The 21,229-nt window shown below is 34.4% G+C and overlaps 2 protein-coding genes across 2 annotated transcripts in view; both read right to left on the reverse strand.

Annotated features, from left to right (window-relative positions):
- Window positions 1-11,328, reverse strand: part of LOC145297571 (epimerase family protein SDR39U1-like) — a 39,442-nt gene extending 28,114 nt beyond the window's left edge. Inside the window, exons 1-3 of the mRNA XM_080143587.1 lie at window positions 11,140-11,328; window positions 5,301-5,407; window positions 259-344 (exon numbers count right to left, since the gene is read on the reverse strand). Of these exons, the coding sequence (XP_079999713.1) occupies window positions 259-344; window positions 5,301-5,407; window positions 11,140-11,155 (209 nt within the window). The 5' untranslated portion in view covers window positions 11,156-11,328. The remainder of the gene's footprint in view (window positions 1-258; window positions 345-5,300; window positions 5,408-11,139) is intronic.
- A 3,328-nt stretch (window positions 11,329-14,656) lies between these two features.
- Window positions 14,657-18,024, reverse strand: LOC145297570 (general transcription factor II-I repeat domain-containing protein 2-like). The gene is made up of 2 exons (XM_080143586.1): window positions 17,926-18,024; window positions 14,657-16,664 (listed from the first exon to the last, which is right to left on the reverse strand). Exon 2 carries the CDS (start codon window positions 16,643-16,645, stop codon window positions 14,789-14,791), a length of 1,857 nt encoding a protein of 618 aa, XP_079999712.1. The 5' UTR covers window positions 16,646-16,664; window positions 17,926-18,024; the 3' UTR covers window positions 14,657-14,788.
- Window positions 18,025-21,229: the final 3,205 nt, after the last annotated feature.

Here is a 21,229-nt window from a genome sequence, read left to right on the forward strand (position 1 = left end):
GGATGTGGCTTAGGGTTAGGGGAGGTTGTTTGTGGGTGTAGGTTAAGGTTGGGGTAGGCTGCTGGTTTGTGGGTGTGACTTAGGCTAGAGTAGGCTGTTTGTGAGTGTGGCTTAGGGTTAGGGTAGGTTGCTTGTTTGTGGGTGAGGCTTACAATGAAACTTCAACTTTTTAGGAGTGGTGAATTCAAACAAAGGAACTGCAGCAATTATGGCTTTTTTCAAATACAATAATTCTTTAGTAAAAAGAGTTTCACCAACCTTTTTAGGGGGTTCATGAGATTTTCACCAGCCAAACCAACGACAGCTTCACAATTTGGGGGTAATCCATTTTGCTTTAAATTTTTCTAAAAAGAAAAAAGTTTTGTAATTTTCATTTTATCTTAGAATTAAAGTTTTTATGTTTTTGTACAATTTTTTTTTTAGTTAACAACGGATAACATTTTCTATGCTATGTGACGGTATGGCACACACAGAGACACGTGCACACACAGAGCTTAATTGATTTACATCAAGTACTCGTCTTCTGTTGTCTTATCGGTGCATGATCATGAAGATGATCACTGTGTCACAAAAAGAAAACATCTTAATTTGGATTTTTTAAAGAGAAGTACAAAGGATGACCATAAAACAAATTACAAAGTTTAAAGATCTTTACTGTCTATGCTATCACTATGTATTGAATCTATCAGCAAGGACATTCTAAAGAGAAATATTTAAAAAAACTTATGTGATAACTGTACAGTTAGAGTGAACAGGTGTAAAGTGTTCCTCTCTCAGATAATAAATTAAGATTGTTTTACAGAGGAAGGTTTACAGTTGTTTGTATGGAACAGATCAAGGAACTAGAGTTATGCTCCTTCAAGAAGAAATTATTTTATAGACTAGCGGGGGTACCCGGCGTTGCCCGAGTGTTTGTTTCCGGGACGGGGGGAGGAGTTTTAAAAAATGTTATGGTAGGTAAGTAGGAAGGATCAAACCCGGAGTCATGAGTAAAAGTAGGAAAATAAAGTGCGAAAAAAAAAACAAAAAAGAAAAGTCCATTCCAGTTGTTTAGGAAAAAAAACCAAAAAAAAAACGACTATGGTAGGTCGGCGCGAACGTGAAAATATAATGTGAATTGTCCAGCATGCTAACCACTACGCCACAGAGCACTGCAGCTTAGTTTAGTGATTTTAAATAACTTCACATGAAAGAACTACGAAGCCAAACCGGTGTTCTCTTCTCAACTGTTCCTTGTGAACGATCCCCAAACGGTGTTAAGTGGTGGCAGGGGGAGGAGGAATTTATTAGAGAGAAAATATTTTACCACTTCCATTGATCTTAACCGATTTTGGCTGTGACTTCTCAGCAGAAAAAGTATAGAAATCTAAGATTATCGAGGAATTTGAGAAATAATAAGCCTATAACACACCTCAGATATTGTTCTGCCGTTTGTGCATATTATATTTGCATGAAATATCTTGATTTTTAATCCTATTAATGTCAAAATCAGACGGGAAAAAATGAGTTCATTTTATTTATATAGAGACTAGAGTTACTCCCCTTGAGTCTAGAACTGTTGTATGAATAGGTGATCATGAATTAAGATCAGAATTCTTCCTCATTTGCCACTTAGAAGTACTACTGTCAACATTGCCTTCGAAGTGTTTTCCTGAACAGAATAAAAGTCACAAAGAAATGTAAGTAAATGTCCTTGTACTTGCTGTCAATGTAATGCACAACCATTCTTAGCAACATTCCATTATTTTTGATTCTCTACCTACGTGCTGCTAATCTTGATGAATTAGGCTAAGAAATATTCTAACCTTTAAACCTCATTTATCAGCTTTTGTAAAATGTTGCGCTTAGTAAAAATGATTAACCATTTCATCGCCACCTTTTTGATGTCCATGTGTCTAACATATGTGGACATGTCTAGAAAGTCAGAAAACAGCACAACTTCTGTGACTTTCAGAAACATTCTTTCACACTCAAAACTGCTGAAGCATAAAACTAATTGCCTGCATCACTTGTTGGTTGTCAAGATACTTAACAAAAATTCTTTTATTACATTTTCACCCCAAACAAGGCACAGTGCCACTTTGATGCAAGGGACTAATATCAGAGACATAAGTTGCAGGGATACTATGTAGGGAGTTGAGCAGCAAGATGTTTGTTTACATTACACTTGAACTTCTGCATGTCAGTACAGTTGGAAAAGCAGGAACCCGGAAGGGAATTCCAAAATCTAGCAGTTCTGGGGAAGAAACTATTAAAGTAGAAGGCTTTCTTACATCGAGGGATCTCTACTGTGAAGGCATGGAATTTTGCTGCTTGTCGGGTTTGTCGGTGTATTTACGTCGAGGGGGTGTAAGGGCTTGTAATTCGTCAGAGCATTCACCATTAAAATACTTGTAAAATAGTGCATCTTTTAAAACTCTTATGCTTTCCGAAATTTGCACACCTGAGCATTGTATACAATTATGTCAGTATTATTATTATGTGGATGGATTTTTTTAAAAATGAAAATCGCTCATGGCAGGACATGAAGCCACTTGATAGACTCTGAACCAGAAAACAACAATTCTTTCTTCTCATGGGATGTGAAAACTAAAGGACGAAATGAGAAGCAATTAATCCAATAATTTTGAAGGGTTATTGATATTAATTGATGACAGTGGCTCAGTGATTTACGACATGGACTGACAACCTGGGTGTATGAAAATCCAATTGCTCCAAAAACACTTTTACTTTGGATATTGGAAACCTTCACATGGCCCCTCCTGTAAATACCAGATGACTTTCTGGAAAGAATTCTAACTGAAAAGATATCAGGAAAACCAATGCTAACAATGGAATCATCTGATTTATATAAAATGAACGAGTATTGGGTCAAAGGAAATTCCTGCATAAAATACATCTGATACACTACTCTATAATAATAAACTGTAACAAATGTGAGCGTGAGTGGCCCAGCAACAAAATGCATGCTTTTTGCAACATTCATTGTGGAAAATGAGGAAGATATTTTACCGGGATCGGGTACGAGATGATTTAGACATCTTCCCGATGATAATGGACACCTACACATCTTGTGTGCTGTCTGGTAATGAGGACGTTGACCATTCCAAACATCGTGGACAGCCTTATGCAAATAATTTGTTTTGCAGTGATATGCAAATATCCTGCGCCATAAACTGAATTGTGAACATTTTTTATGAATAAGTCATTTTTGAGTTCAATAAAAAAGGAATAATTCAACATTCGACATTAGATTTCTGGACTTCATAGTCAGAGTTTGAAGGAAAATTATTTTGCAGTGTATGTGTGTAACATTGCTTCTGCTATTTGTATCGACTGTAAGTTGGGAGAAGTTGCTTTCTTCAGTCAACTTTTTTTCCCCTCCTCTTAACATTTCGACAAACCTACAAAAGAACTTTGGCTTTTTGCGAGTCGTGTTTGCTGTACTACTACTCAGGGTGCAGGTGGTGCCCTCATCAAGTTTCATTTACAACATAAAAGCAAAAATCCTGATTTGAAATCGATTTCATTTATCAAATCGATTTCAAATCAAGATCTGCAGAGAAACATTTAGATTTATACTAAAAATAATATATATATAAACTGAAAATAGTGAAGACACTTCGGTTCTTATCCAGAATTTCCTCTATATTAAAAAAAAAAGAAAGAAAGAAAGATCAGTATGATGTATGTACCTGTAATGGAATGAAAATATCGCATTCCAAAAATGACGTAAATTAACCAAGTAGTTTTATTTTTATAAAGAAAATAATTTTTAGGTGGTTAATGGGAATTCATAGGCATTACAACATAAATCTCACAAATTTGACTTATTGAGTTATCTCCGTTTTTTTTTATATTGTTTCAAAATAGTGGACAAGACAACTGCTCTTGTGTTATTCATAAAATTTGATTTTCTTATTTAAAAATAAAACCAGTTTACGTGATTTTTAGAATATACTTTTGCTTCGTGATGGGTAAATACATTATACAGATTTTTCTTAATTTTTGATCTTTAATATAAGGGGAATTCTGCGAAAGAATTCGAAATGTCTTTAAAACTTTATATAAAAAAACAAATTAAAACAAAAGCAAAAGCCTAGAATCGTAAAAAAAAAAAAAAAAAAAAGAAAATGCATAATTTATATCAAATGCATTAAAAATGAAATTCTCAACCCAATTCGCCATGAACCAATAGCTTTTACATCACGCATGCATATTCATAATGCCGTTGTTTGACCTTCACCTGGCAAATTCCACTTCTTTAATTTTCACACTTTTGTAACGATTTTCCCCTCGGCTAAAACCAAACAAAGTTTTGCATGGGTTTGAATACCCTATATATTAAGTTTCATGTCTGTAGACTAAAAACTGACAGAGGAGTTTTGTAGGCAAATTTTTTTAAACAAATATATATACACATACATAAATATATATATAGAAAGAGGTTTGTGTTTACTATAATCTTTTTACACAAGTATAAATCATGTAGAATATCTGCATGAATATAATTACACGTAATAGTTAACTAAAGATAATCATCCCATAAGAAAACCAAAAACAACTAATAAGGAATTAATTAAAATGGATGTTTAAAAAATATATGCAAATAAACTAGATCTTTTGCAGATAAATGCAATTCAATGAACCATATATAACAAAGTTATATTTTCTTTTTTTGGCTTTCAGGCCAAAAAAAAAAAAAAAAAAAAAAAAAAAAAAAAAAAAAAAAAAAAAAAAAAAAAAAAATGAAATAGAAAAATGTTCTTGGCCTTCGGGCTGGGATCAAAGTGTAGTATAACCACATTTTTATTTTTTATTTTCCCCACACCCTCGACACAAATGAAATTTTTATTAATATTGTTATCTTTTTGGGATTTTTTGTATAAATAAAAAATGTTTTAAAATTGGGATTAAGTAGCCCCACCCCACCCCACACACACACAAATAAACTTTTAAAGGGTAATTATGATAAAAGATGCTGGCGGAGAGAAATCCTTTTAAATTTCCAACAGAGATGAGATGGACCAACCAACCTCATCCCTCCCTTCTTTTTGAGTTGGCCTTGTGCCTAAATTTTTTGTTCCTTTTCCATTTTGTATTTCTTTTTTCTAGTGAATAAAAGATTTAATATCTCAAAGTGTAGTATCTGTTCTGATGCTACACTTAAGTTAATTTGTCTCGGCCAATGGAGGGGAAACCCTCTAAACTGAGACAATTATTATTTTTCTGCCCGAGTGCCCCTTTTTGCCTTCTTTTTATCAGCGATAAATGAACATTAAATCCTTTTTAATACTTACCCATGTGATGATCCCAGGACCCGGTCGTCTAGAAACAAGTATTACATCATAACCAATCGATTTCAGATGCTTACTTAAGTTTCGACCAATAAAACCAGTTCCTCCTCCTGCAAAAAATACAATTTGGTTATTGCAACTTTAGTGTTTCTATTTTATGGCATATCAACCTTTTTAGAGAGGGTATTTAATATTCAAATATAATATGTATTGTATTATTCAGGCTAATATTTTCATATTGGTTCTGATTTTCACAACGTTTTGGTTGATGTAACCTCCGACCTTCTTCAGGTGAATGCTTTTGAACTTGAGAATCTTTTAATTTCTGAATTTTTGAGATGAAGATTGGTTATTCGTATTATTTGGATTCTTCAGACTACTGTTCTCATCTCGAGTGTTATTTTCCCAACGTTTCAGTAGATGTAACCTTCGATTTTTTTAAGGTGTATCTTGTCAAACTCGAGAATGTTTCTGTCAAACTCAGGAATTTGGATGGAATTTTGAACCACCATTTAAGTAAATAAAGGGTTCCATTTGAAATTCCGTCCAAATTCCAGAGTTCAGACAAAATAATTTCTACTCTCCTTATTATATTCCAAAGTGAGACAAATTCTTCAATTTAAAAAAAAAAAAATGTGAGTCAGACGGACGCAGAGGCAGACAAAAACACTCCTTATTTTTATATAAGATAATAAAGAAATAATTGGATTTGCATACATGCACATTTATTCTCATATCAATGGGTTTGTCAAAAAAATGGACACACAAAACATGTACATTGGTACTCAATATATGATATACAAATAAAGAACATATATAAAACAAACATATATGCATGTATACCTTTGTCAAAAATGACAGAAAACAAATTTGTTTTGCTAGAGTTTTCATTGTCTCACTCAATACAGCTACATTGAGAGATTCAACATTCTCTGCTTGAAATATCTGAACTTTGGCAGACTAATATTCACGGGTTAGTAATTTATGAACTCAAGTCACGTGCTTTGTTTAGCTTTCCTCCGTATGCCTTTATTTCTGAAACGTTCTTAAATTCTAGTATAGTGGATATTCCTGGATATATTATTTTATGCAGAGATCGACACGTTAATGCCTCTCAGGGCGTCTTCTGATCTATGTTAAAAACAATGCCATTTTTAATAGGTATCCCAAACTAGCCTAGTTTAGGATACGAAAACTGGTAAATAAAATTAAATTTCCCTTAACTTCAACTTGCGATATCTCGTTTATTTTTTGGGTTATTTTGATAAAGTTTTGAGTTAAATAAAATTTAATCTTTTTGCTTTATCGATATATAATTCTTTTTCTTGTGTCTTTAATAGTTTTTTTTCCAGGTTACTTCAAGTTATGTCACTAATTTTGGTGAACGCGGCTTTATTTTTTACACACAAAAAAAATGTTGGTGTTTTTCAACTTTGGTGCGTGCAATATGAAAGAAATTCAATTGAAAAAAATTCCGAAAATCGCACCGTTTTGTAGAGAAATATCTCCTCTTTAATAATCTGTTGGTGTCATATTACTAGGCTTATAAATCAAGGAGCGCCACTAATAAAAGTGAATGTGCCTACACATGGAGATTTACAACTTAATGCCAAGTGACCGAAGTAGTACGAAGTATCACCACGAAAATCAACACAATCCAATGAAAACGTAAACAACTTGTTTCACTATGGATTTGTTTTTGTTTATTTAAAAGTTATAGAAAGTTATTGTTTAAAATAATATTTTAGTGCGACAAGCACGTCAATAAAAGAAATGAAAATTTACAATTTAAAAAATAATATCAGTTGTTTATTTCGATATCTTCTTTCAAACTTTCATATGTTCTTTGCTTTATCTACTTTCGGTTGAATAAACTTCAGCATTGTTAAATTATCTTTGAAAAATTAAACTGGGTACATTAAAAAAAAAACAACAAAAAAACATTTTTAGTATGACTGACGGAGAAATTTTTTTTCATTAAAAAAACTGTGCCTCATTTTTTTTGTTTATTTATTTGTCTTATGTTCTGTTGGGCGTTTTTGATATATCGTTGATTATCCCTTGTCATGCAAGTATTGGCAGCTTGCCAAAAATCTCTATAAGTTCTCTTTGGGCACCTGATGCCATCCCTGACTTGTCTGATGGAACAATTACCACCAGTACATCAATGTTGATAAAGTGACGCTTCTTAATCGGCACTATGCAGGTACAACTTACTGATATATAGTTCATGCCAAATATTGTTTTTGCAAAACTGAATAAACTTGACACTGAAAAGAGTATGGAGCCCAAATATTATGCCCAATATTCTGCCCAATCGGTGGTGTGGCACACTGGTGTGTGGTGTGCTCACGAATTATTGAAGCTCTGACTTATTTGTTTAATCTGTCATTTGTATCTGGTCACATGCCTCTTCTATGGAAGACCTCCACCGTGGTTCCGGTCTTCAAGTGCAAAAGTGATAGATCAAAGTTATTTATTAGGTTATCATGTCAAAAAACGACATTATTTTTGCATCAGCAAAAATAATGTCGTTTTTTGACATGAAGTTGAACGTCAAAAATGACATTATTTTTGCACCAACCTAATAGCTCTGTCCAATTTCTCTGACCTCTTGTCTTGACAAGGTCATAGAGTACATTGTGAACATTTTCCTTCACATCTCACTGGAAATAAGCTCATCCATCTATCTCAGTTCGGTTTTCTAAAATCGCATTCTACCATGGAACAAGCTGCCCGTCTTTATCAGCACTTGGCCTAAGAACATGAGGTTAAGAAATGCGATTTTTTTTGTGGCTTTCAAAGCATCAGCTGCTTTGGCCATTCCTGGTACTCGCTCAGGATGCAAGAAGTATTGAAATCCTCTAGATACTCATTCCATACAAATACGCAAACAAGCACTGCTGATTATTTCAGCATATATACATATTTCAATTTATAAAGTGGTTAAATTCGCGAAATTTCGCCTAAAAACGTTGTGGGTCTAAAATGGGTGATCGATTTACTAAAACGTTGCATTAGAAACTGAAAACTCCATACAAATATTAAAATATTGATTTCTTTTTCATTTTTTTTATGATCTGGTAGACTAATGTCCATTCGATAATCATCTGCTGAGAAAAATTGAAAAAAAAAAATAAATAAATAAAATAAAACAAAGACGAAAATAAAATATATATGGAGGTGGAGGGAAGCTACTTCAGGTCCACCTTGTAATACAAAGTAGAATTTAAAAAAAAAATTTTTTTTTTACATAGGAATAACCACTTATCAAGCCCCAGAGACCACTTGAGGATAAGGGTTAAGAGTGTGCAGTAGTCAATTGGACAATATAGTAATCGTTAGTAATGGAAATTCGGTAAATTTCTTAACTCAAGTGGAACGGCTCATCAAGAACTTGTTTATGTTGAACTTGAAGACAACCATATTGTAGTCAGCTGGAAAGTAGGAAAACGGAAGACAATTCCACAGGCGTGCAGTTCTAAGAAAGAAGCTTTGATCATGGAATCTATGTTTAGGTTTATGCACAGTGGGGGGGGGGGGATTATTGATAGTGTTTTCAGCTAGACGAGTGTTTCTTGTGAAAGTTTGGCGAGGGGGAACCATAGATTGAAGCTCAGTCGAACACTTTCCATGAAAATAACGATAAAGCAGAGACAAACTCGCAACATCTCTTCTGTGAGATAGAGGTTGCAGGGAAGACAAAAGGACATCCCCTACGAGGCTACAAAGTCTATCAAGGCAGCATACGTCCTTTCTAGCAGCTCCTGCCCAGATGTGGCAACAGTACTCCATCCTTGGACGTACTTGGCTCTTATATAGATAGAGAATTGCATCAGTAGTGAGATATCTACTGGATCGATAGAAGGATCCCACCATTTTTCCAGCGGTCTTGGCAACGGATTTAATGTATGTGTTCTATTTCAGATCAGGAGTAAAGGTCATCAAAACTTGAGCCCCCCCCCCCCAAGACGAGAACCATTCATTTCAATCGATGCCAGATGGGGATCAGAACATTGATGATGTAAAGATAGATGTTTGGTTTTAGATGCATTAAAAGTAACCAGTCACTCCTTTCCCCATTGTACCACGTGATCAAGATCAGATTTTAACTCAAAATGGTTTCTCATTTATAAATATTTAAGCAAAAACAATATTACATAATTAATTGTATAGGTCTGATTAGATCCCTTTTCCACCACAAATAAATAAATAATTAAAAAAAAATCAAATACGTGAAATAAAATTTGTTTATTTACACAAAAATAACAAGTAAAAACGAATCATTTTTCCATGTCCAAAAAGTGTACATTGATAGACAGTTTCTTATAAATGCAAAAGTTAGTTAGACTGTTCATTGGATTGAAAGTAAAAAAAAAAAAAAAGAGATTTTTTTTTTTTAAACAAGAAATGGAAGCATTTTTAAGTGTGTTTAACCGCACAATTGTCATGTCGAAAATAGTAATATATCCAAAAATTACGAAAATTCCACGATTAGAACAATTGCTGTGTTTTTAGTAAAAAAAAAGAAAAAAAAGTCTATCGCTAGAAAGAAAATATTGCAGCCATGACACAAGTAATCTAAAATATTATTTTCAGAATTATGTCCCCTGTGTATAGCCTCCTACTATCTACTTTGTAACGTCTAAGAAAATGCGATTTTGCCCAATAAAATAAAAATTACTTTTAACTAGAAATAAATTTCTACTCCTTGATTTTTCGTAATTTTTTTGGATATATTACTATTTTCAGCATAGCAATTAAGTACGTAATATTGTTTTTGCTTAAAGCTGCATATTTAAAAACAAATCGGTCTGTCGACTATATCTTAACAAGCACCCAATTTTTTCATAGCCTTTATGTTCAGGACGTTAAACTGCGGTTTTACCAAGATTTTATTTTATTTTACTTTGAGCTGAATATTTCGCAAGTATCTCAGTAAAATAATAATAATAATAATAATAATAATAATAATAACAGTACCGGCAACATTTAAACCTTCACTTTAGAACAATATAGCAGTTATATTGTAAAAATATAAACATGACTACTGACTAGCTTTGGAATTGACAGACCACTGTTTTTGTTTAATTTACATTATATAATATAGATATTACATAATATACATTATATAATGTAGATATTATATAATATACATTATATAATAGAATGTATAGTATATTATATAATGTATATTACATAACTTAAACAATTTTCAACGTGGTTTGCTAATTCCAAAGCTAGTCGTGTTTATATTTTTTGTTAAATTAGGATTTTAAAACATTCAAGTTAGTTTTCCCTATTAAAATTTATTTATTTATTTATTTCAATCAACATTTGATTATAGCAGTAAACAGTAAATAACTGGTATTTTTTTACGACCTAACCCAGCGTAGTATAAACATCCCCAACCTACCTATGTTAAGAACGGTTTTCGAGGTTGGGGGTGGATGCTTATTCCGAAAGCCATTCTTAACATGGGGAGGTTGGAGATGTTTATACTACGCTGGATTAGGTTGTAAAAAATACTAAATAATTCAACGTGTTGGTTGAAATAGGTTGCGTAGGCGAGAAACACGAAATCTTGTCTGATAGTTTTTATCAAATTTTTACAAACGAACATAACCTTTTAATATTTTTATGAGTCATGTCCTTTTCGACCCCGATAAATAAAATATGACATTTTCATATTTTGTTTCAACAGACAACAAAAGTTAAACTGAGCATTTAAAGAAATCATTGCAATTGAAATAGCAGACGAATACGCATGCATGTGATGGCGTATTCAATATGACAATGACAGTTTTAGAAAAACGTGAACTTTAACGAAAACAATATTTACCGATGAGAACACTCATTGTTGTGGTCGATGTTTACACCGGAAGTCCAACGTTAGAGACATGCGCATTGCGTGCATTCTTTCCAGTATCCGCCTTAGCTGTAGAAACGTGTTTCATCACGGCTACCGAGCTCGGTCGAGTTTCATCAGCCACACTTTTTCTTTTCTTTTTCTTTTTTACTTTAGTGTAGTAGCTTATCATATCAAGGGAGATAACTTGTTTCAACTTAATTTATTTATTTTCAAGAATTGTTTTTTTTTGTTTTTTTTACAAGGTAGTCATCACTTATCAAGGCCCGGAAGCCACTTGGGGATAAGGGTTATTGTGTGTATAGTACGTTAGTTTTGGAGATCTGATAAGGTGTCTTACTTAAGGAGGCGGTTCATCAGGAATTTGTTCACATTGGACTTGAAGACATCCAGGTTGTAGTCAGGTGGGAAACAGGCAACCGGAACAGAATTCCACAGGCGTGCACTTCTAAGAAAGAAGCTTTGTTCATGGAATCTACGTTTTGATTTTGGCACAGATAAGGAGTGGTTTCAGCTAGACGGGTGTTTTTCATGAAAGATTGGCGAGGGGGGACCAGAGATTGGAGTTGTGCCAGTTGGCACAGTTTAATATTCAAATTTAAAATCGTTAAATACAATTTAGGCGCGCAGTGCAATTGATTGTTTCGGCGCGTTAAAAAAATGAAAAATGACACCCACGCAAATTCCGGCGTGACCTTTATATACCAAAGGTGCGTACGTAGTTGAAAGCACCCCATGTGATGTCTTCCGTCCAATGGAATTCCTCCTAGGACACATTTTAAAACTGATTTTCTAGAGCTCGTTTGGAGCCAATCAAACCAAATATAAACATGCACAAACACAAAATCTATCTCTTTAGTCTCTTAGCCTTTCGAGCATTCTTTCGTCTCTTTAAACTCTTCCGACTCATTCAACGCTTTCTCATTAGGACTTACCACGCGTGCAAACATCAATTATTTCATTTCCACTGCTCCGCGCATTAATACTCTCTTTTAACAGACGAACATTAATATTGTCTATGTTACACATTTGAACATTCAAAGAACACAAAAAAAAAAAAGAGACTCTCCACCTTTCATATGAACTCAAAAAAAAGAACTCTGAAATATTGAGAACTATGTTTTAACTTGTTATTATTTGTTATTTCTATTCCGGAAATAAACCTCCGTTTGTGTTGCCCATAAGATTTCTTATTTTTATTTTTATTATTTGTGGAGGAAGTCAGTTCCCCAAAAAAGGCCAGGCGACCCCCACAGAGTTCAGACGAGCACCTGCCATGGTAGTAACAATAAAACAAAGACAGGCTCGCAACATCCCTCCTGTGGGAGAGAGGTTGCAGGGAAGAGAAAAGGGCATCACCCACTAAGCCACGAAGTCTATTTTGTACTCTGTCAAGGCAGGATATGCTGTTTTTAGCAGCTCCTGCCCAGATGTGGCAGCAGTACTCCATCCTTGGACGTACTTGGCTTTTATACAGATAGAGAATTGCATCAGGTGTGAGATATCTTCTGGAGCGGTAGAAGGATCCTACCATTTTTCCAGCGATCTTGGCAACTGACTTGATGTACGTATTCCATTTCAGGTCAGGGGTAAAGATCAAGCCCAGAAGCTTATCAAAACATGGAGCTTCCCCTAGACGAGAGCCACCCATATCAATTGATGCCAGATGGGGATCAGAGCGTTGATGATGTAAAAATAGGAGCTTGGTTTTAGATGCATTAAAAGTAACCAGCCACCTCTTCGCCCACTGTACCACGCGCTCAAGATCAGAGGAGAGAGAATCAGAAAGAACTTTGTCATTTACGGCCTTTGATGTGTTGCCATAGATGGTCGTGTCATCAGCATAGATGCCAACGAATGATTTAAGTATGTGTTTCGGGAGATCATTGATGTAGATCAGGAAGAGAGTTGGGCCCAGGATGGACCCCTGAGGGACTCCAACATTAATATTGATGGCCTCTGATTTCTGCCCATCAACTACTACTCTTATGAGCCTATAGGAGAGAAATGATTTTATGATCGAGAAAACATTTCCAGTTATACCATAGCTGGACATCTTGTGAAGTAGGCCCTTATGCCATACCTTATAGAAGGCCTTTGATATGTCAAGAGCAATTGCCCTAGAGAGGAAGCCTTTGTCAAGAGATTCGATAATCCTATGAAATATAACAGTTAGCACATCTGCTGTAGACCTGGCAGAACGGAAACCATATTGCGTGTCACTAAGAAGGTTATTTCTGCTGAGGTGGTTGACTACTTCTCTATTTAATATGGATTCCAGCAGCTTACTCATGACACACAGGAGACTTATTGGTCTGTACTAAGAAGGAGAGGACTTATCACCTGAGTTCTTAAATACAGGGTATACTGATGAGGTTTTCCAGGGTGTTGGGAAGCACTTCTCTTTAAGGCAACGCTTAAAGAGTTTTGTAAGTATGGGAGAAAGTTCTAGTTGAAGCTTTTTCAGCACAATGATTGGAATGCCGTCAGGGCCAGTTGCTTTTTTTTTTTTAAATAAAACCTTTTCAACAATTTATTTTAATTTACTAAAACATCAACTTTTTTTTTGTATGATACGAACCGTGCTATATTTTAGCTAGTACTTTGAAGCATGTTATACTACAGACAGCAAAACTAAAAAATGATTGAAAAATAACAAATATATAACAAATAAATGTTATCAAAGACAAGATAAGTTGGGTGAGTTTCTACCAGTATCCTGTTTATTTTTTATTTTTTGAGCGATTATCGAGACTTTAAATATGTAACTGTCTCATGTCCGCAAGATTTTTCTCGTTCTAAAGTAACACACGACACTACCTGTTTTTCAAACTAAATAAACACTGTAAAATAAATTAATGCACTAAAGACTTATCTAGTTAGGTAGAAAAATAACTTACCATGCATTTGTTAACATTTATTTGTTATATATTTAGTTTATGATCACTTTTTAGTTTTGTTGGCTATAGTACAAAATGCCTGGATTTTCAGGTTAAATTAATTATTATTATTTTTTTTTAACGGTATCTTTTGTTTATTAAAGTGTTACATGAAAGTACAGAATACTTACAAAATGCACCCCCTTTTCATGTTAAGAATAGGTTTTTAAATGATAAGGTTATTATTTCAGCACGGTTATGCTTATGACCTCACTCAGATTGTTCATGAACCTACTCGTGTGCCTGTATGCAAGTCTCCTAGACCTTTTTCTCACAACTTGCTCCAAACTGTGTTCAGCTTCTGCTCTGTCTCCACTTGGATCTTCCGACCACTCTGTTGTATCAGTTAAGATAAAAATGAAATGTAATAAGTCCTCAAATGTAACTCTCCATCGTACAGTATATCGATACTCTATGGCTGACTGGGATAACTTCCATACATTTATATCAGATCTACTTCTGCGTTCCATGTTTAAAAAGTATGTGTCCTCTATAGCAGGGGTCGGCAACCTTTTGTTTAGCGTGTGCCGACTTAGGGTTTCAAATTATTCAGCGTGCCAACATTTATTATTTATAACGATCAAGGTCAATATACCTGTTCTCTATATTTATTTCATAAAATATATAATAATGTCAAAGTTTATAAATAATGTGAAAAAACTGTTTCTGAAAAGTTTTTATTATTAATGGGACCCTTGTCCTTGCATGGTCTTTGCCAATTCCTCAATGTCGGGAACATACTTTGTAACTTTGAGCTTAACACAGTTTTCTGAATGTTCAGGTGTTAGACGACTTCGACGTGGAGACAACACTGCTTTCATGTGAGAGAAAATTTGCTCACAAGAATAAGTTGAACCAAAAGCTGAGAGAAGAGCAAAAGCAATTTTCTTCAAACAGATGAATGAGCTTGGGAGGGAGATCCAACAGTTCAGAATAGCACCAGACTTTTCAAAATTTTCATCTTCCAGAGACTTTCTTAGTTCAGCAAATTTTAATGTCCATATTTCTGAAGACCTAAATTCAATCTGTTGCATTTCAAAATCATCAATGTCCATCCAGCTAAAAAGTTCCAGTTGGGCATTTGTCAAATCAAGCATGTCGGGCTTAATCAGATATGAAAATAAGGATCTATGAATGTAGAAGTCCTGGCTTCGTTTTTCGAATTCTGCTTTGAGTGCTTTCACGTACTCCTGAAGCTCATCTGTGTTCACTTCGAATTGATTTGCATGATTTTTCACATTTGGAAAGTACTTAAATGCTTTGATGTTGATGTCACGGGTAAAAATGTCAAGTTTCATTGTAAACGCTTTCCAATAGCTGAAAAGATCAAGGACTGTTTGTCCCTGTCCTTGTAATTTCAAATTAAGCTCATTCAAATGTGTGTTTATGTCGGTCATAAACATCAACTTCAACAACCAGCTTTCATCATTCAGCTGAGGGAATCGTTTCTGTTTTTCATCAAGAAACATCTTAATAGCCTCAAGACAACAAACAAATCTAGCTAAAACTTTGCCTCGACTAAGCCAGCGAACATTGTTGTATAACAGAAGATCTCCAAATTCACACTCAACTTCTTGTAGAAGCGATTTGAATTGCCTGTGAACCAATGAAGAGCGAGAAATAAGAAAGTTGATTATCTCAACAACAGTTTTCATCACAGAGACCAAATCCAAAGACGAGGTCTTTGCACATAAGCCCTCCTGATGTATAATACAATGAAAACTTAACAGTTTGCGTCCAACATGATTTTCCAGAAGTTTTACAAATCCTTTCTTCTTGCCAACCATTGCAGCAGCACCATCGGTTGTTACGCAGAATAATTTGTTCAAGTTAATGTCTTGTTTAGAAAAATAACCAGTAAATGCACACAAAATATCTTCTGCTTTGGTTGTATCATGAAGGGGTAATAAACAACACAACTCCTCATAAATGTGATTATTCTCGAGATATCTTGCAACCACTGCTAGGCGAGACGCATCGTTTACATCGGTGCTTTCATCAAGAGCGACACTAAATACAAGGGATTGCTTTAATCCAGTTGTTTGCTTAGTTGTCACATTTTCAGCCAAGTCAGATATGCGCCTCTCAACTGATCTTGCAGAGACTGGTATTTCTCTAATTCGAGAGAGTATAATGTCCTTATTTTTTAAATCACGAAACAAAACTTCAGCACCACTCAAAAAAGCTTCTTTGATGTATTCACCATCTGTAAAAGGTTTACCATTTAAAGCCACACACTGGGCTATTTTGTAACTACATTCAGTAGCTTTACTCTTCATTCCAACAGCTTGGCTCAAAATAACAGTTTGTTTTTTGAAACCAGAAATAGCTTTTTTGATGGCTTCACCTTTTTCTTCTGAAGTTTTAAACTTAGATTGATGTTTGGTTTGAAAGTGCCTTTGTACACTAGATGTGCGACACACAACACTTTCGCAACAGAAAGCACAAACAGCACGATCCTTTTGTTCCACAAATCCATATTCTATTGTCCAATTGTCTTGAAATGGGCGATGATCAAGTTTTCTTTTCTTTTCAGTCATATCTAACAGCAGGGGTATTCTGAAAATATAAATAGGCCTAATTACGTAAACATCAATTATGATATATATAAAATACCAAACAAATTATTCTTGCCTTTGCTGTGGGAGAACCAGGATACATTTTAATAAAAATTGTGGAGAAAAATTATGTACAGGGTGTCCCAGAAAAAGTCTAAAGGTTTTGATTAGCTCGAGCTAGGATCCTATTCGTGCGTGGCATTCACAATTTTAAAAAAATATTTCATCCACGTATTCCTCCAATCATACCATTTTGTTTAGTATGAAGATGATCGAAATTGCTCATCTCTTCTAATCCCAGTTACGAGCTTGAAAATTAAAAGTACAATTTCAAGAATTTGAAAGGCAATTATACCTTATCTTGTATTCATATTCTGACCACTGAACAATTCTGTAACTCTAGCACCCTTCCTAAATTTAACACCCCTCAATTTCAAACAGCAAATAAAATGTTTAAAACTAATAATTTTCAAAAATTTTTTAGCTCATTGTGTTTAGGAAAGATTTTTCTTAAAGAAAAGTAAAACTTTTTAAAATAAAATCTCATATAATTAATTTTATCGTAAAAAATATCACAAAAAAGTCAAAGCTTCCTTACTGCGCGTGAGCGTTTTCACGTAATAGTTTCAATTTCAATTTGTAAATTTGTAAATTCTTGAAAATTTTCTATGATTTTAAAAATCGATAATTTTTTTTCTATTCATCAAATCCTTTTCATTTTTTCAGATTTTATGTAAAATTCTACGCTCTTTCGAATGGAAATAAAATTATTTTCTGAAAAATTCATTTTCATACTTCTTTTATTTATTTTTACCCCCCCTCTGTCTAAAAGTATGAAAGTATGAATTTCTATTAAAAATTCGTCTCGGAACACTCTAATTTATATCTTTATTTAAAGATCATAAAAAAATGAATAAAATAATGTGTTGTTTTTTTTTTAAACCTTTATCCCTTCATTTTGAAAATAAACGCTAAAGTTTAAAATATGTACATTCTTTTATTTTTTAAAAAAGATTTATGAGCTGTGTAATTTTTTTATTTTTATCATGCTAAAAAAATTAAAGTTTCTTTAGTCTTTCCCTTAAAATTAAATTTGCTCTTTCGAAGATCTGCTAAAATAGCTATTTTATCTGTATCGGAACACTTAGTAAATGTTACGAAAAAAAAAAAACCATGTAAAAATATTTAAAAACAAAAAAAAAATATAAACTGAAAGTTATCCCTTCTATTTATAATCATTATTTAAAGCTTAAAGTACTCACAACAAACATTCTCCTTTTTTCAAATAGAGTCCACGTGTTTTTAATCTCTCTTAGAGCTGATGACAGATTTATGACAAGCTTAGTGAAAGAAAGGGTAAGTGGTAAGTTAGAGAGTTACAGTATAGGGAGATAACAAAAATGGAAGTTTGTTTTGTTTTGGTAAGCTTTAACCCCAAAATGACCCATTGCCAGTCATCGTCTCTTCACAAGGGATGGTAAATAGTGTCATTTAGTGTGAAAAAAGGAGGGGTTTTACATATTGTTCCAGAACATTATAATCATTTCTCACTCTTTCTCTCTCTTTCTGCTAAACGAACGACAGACAGACAGCCAGACAGATATTGAAAAAAAAATGACTACCAAAAAATAATTTGTTTCCTAATAAGGTTTATCATATTTTGAATATGGTAGCATATACTTAGTTTCATTACAAAACTTAAATAATAATAAAAAGCTAAAAACAAAAGTTTTATAATTACAAATAAAAATTTATATACTTTTCTTAACTTTTTTTCCGGCATTGTTTTTTTATTTGTATAAATATTAAAATAAATTTAAACAAAAACAAATAAACTCCATGTTACACGTGTTGTTATTATCACTGGTAAGTGTTTTATTTTAATTAAGATAATCATAGTCAAAAGATTTTTTGGTTTACATATACACTTTTTATAATTTCAAGTTAAATTTTATATACACTTCAAGGCATCCGTAGATTTCAAATGTCAGCGCTGCTGCTGATGTAAACAAAACTTCCGGCGATTCGTTGAAATTTTGGGCGGATTTTATCAACCTATCTCTGAAAATATTGCTTTAATTTCCAAATTTATGAATTCTTGATTATTTTTATTGTTGATTTTTGTAGAGGAATCATTCATTTACTTAATGGTCATTTATTTTCGTCTGATAAGTTACTTTTTATATATTTATTAGATTTTTTTATTATGATTTTTGACTAAATTTTACATTTGCAACTCTCTCACGCTACGTTGTATTTCATCTGGGTCGGTGAGACTGAGTCACCAGACTCAATTCAAAACGCATTTCAAAATTATAGTATCTGACAGAACATACTTTGAACGAGCATGGAGCATCTAACGCCTACGGTTCGCACGGACAAAAATAAAACGCGTTTTCTTGTTGTGGGCATGCACTTAGGTGGCAAGAGTACGCAAGAGATCGCAGATATCCTCATAATTCCAAGGAGAACTGTTTCCTTTTGGCTGTATGAAGTTTAAAAGATTTGGAGGCTCGGCGTGCCATTAGAATTGCTTGGCGTGCCACCTGTGGCACGCATGCCGTAGGTTGCCGACCCCTGCTCTATAGTATCAGACCTGACAGAATGGTTAATTGTAGGTATAGACCGTTTCATACCCTCAAAAAAGTTCCAGCAAAAACCTAATAGCCAACCGTGGTTCTCCCCAGAATGTGCTGCTGCCATTGCACACACAAATCACCTTTTCCATTGCTTCCAACATAATAGATGTACTGAGACTAAAGCCGCTTTCAGGACTGCCAGCAATTACTGTAAAAAAGTAATAAAGAATGCAAGAGAGCTGTATGCTCAGTCTGTTAAGTCCAAAGTAGCTGAGCAGTGGCTTGGTTCCCACCAGTTTTGGCAAATAGCAAACAGAATCCTGAACAGAAGCGTGTGCTCTATCCCAACTATCATCAATGGACCTGAGGTAATCTTGTCAGCATCAGATAAAGCTGTAGTGGACTGGTGGATATATTATATATATCCCCCAGTCGTACAAAATAGGAAAAATGAATTGAATTGAGAAAGGAACGAACAACGCATTTATTGAAATAAATGAACTAGAATTTATTTCATGAAGAAACAAATGAAAGAAAAGGGTGCAGCATGTGTTTAGTTTGGTGTGCGTCTCTCGCTGTTAACTGGTGAGAAGGAAAGTCTATTGTTGTAGAGAGAGAGAGTGAGAAAGTCAATCCTGGCCATGGCGAGAGAAAGTGTGTAAGGTGTACATACTGTCTGTTGACTCTTGCCCCACACATAGTAGCAGGGGACGTGACGCATGCGGGTGCGCGCGCCCCGAAAAGGAGCGATTGGTCTGTCGACTGCTTAGGTTGGGAGTCGAATCGAAAAGAAGGAAACAGCTGAGGTCTCTTGCTTTTGTAGTTGTTACCGGTGGTCTTTTGCGCATGTGTGGATTTCCTTTAAAGGGGAAGTGACGTTGTCCATGTGTGCGTACGTGTGCGCGTATGTGTGTGTACATGTGTGTACGTTAGCATATGTGTGTGTGCGCACATGAATGTGAGTGTATGTACGTTAACGTGAATATATGTACGTGTGTGTACGTGCGCACATGTTTGTGTGCGTGTATGTGTATGACAAGAAAAATGCCTTGAGATGTGAACGCGTGTTTTTTGTGTGAGACTAGAAAAGGCTCGCACGATACTCCCCTTTCCCAGGAAAAAAAAAAAAAAAAAATATATATATATATATATATATATATATATATATATATATATATATATATATATATATACACTGCATATTTTTTTTCCTGGGAAGGGGAGTATTGTGCGAGCCTTTTCTAGTCTCACACAAAAACATGCATGCACATTTCAAACCACGTTTCTTGTCATACACATACATGCACACAAACATATGTGCGCACGTACACACACGTACATATATTCACGTTCACGTGTATACACTCACATTCATGTGCATACACACACATGCTAATGTACACACATGTACGCACACATACGCACACACATGCGCACTCATGGTCAACATCACTTCCCTTTAAAGGAAATCCACACATACACAAAAGACCACCGGAAACAACTACAAAAGCAAGAGACCTAAGCTATTTCCTTCTTTTCGATTCGGCTCCCAAGCTGAGCGGTTGATGGACCAACTCTTTGCCAAGAACTTTGCAGCTAATTCTACCCTTTGCGACCAATGCCACCAACTCCCAATATTTCCTCCTGTATCAGAAAACATGCTATGTGATATATCTGTACGTGATGTTGCCAAGCTAATCAAAAACCTTGATTCCAGTAAAGCAACCGGCCTTGACGGTATTCCAATTATAGTACTCAAAAAACTTCAACCAGAACTAGCGCGCATACTTACAATACTGTTTAAACGTTGTCTTAAGGAGAATTGCTTCCCATCACTCTGAAAAATCTCATCAGTATGCTCTGTATTTAAAAACTCAGGTGATCGCTTATCTCCCTCTCAGTACAGGCCAATGGGTCTCTTGTGTGTCATGAGAAAGTTGCTGGAATCTGTGTTAAATAGAGAAGTAATCAACCATCTCAGCAAAAA

This window comes from Euprymna scolopes, chromosome 18 (genome assembly GCF_053919585.1).
Source record: "Euprymna scolopes isolate OS-2025 chromosome 18, ASM5391958v1, whole genome shotgun sequence".
Lineage (NCBI taxonomy): Eukaryota > Metazoa > Mollusca > Cephalopoda > Sepiida > Sepiolidae > Euprymna > Euprymna scolopes.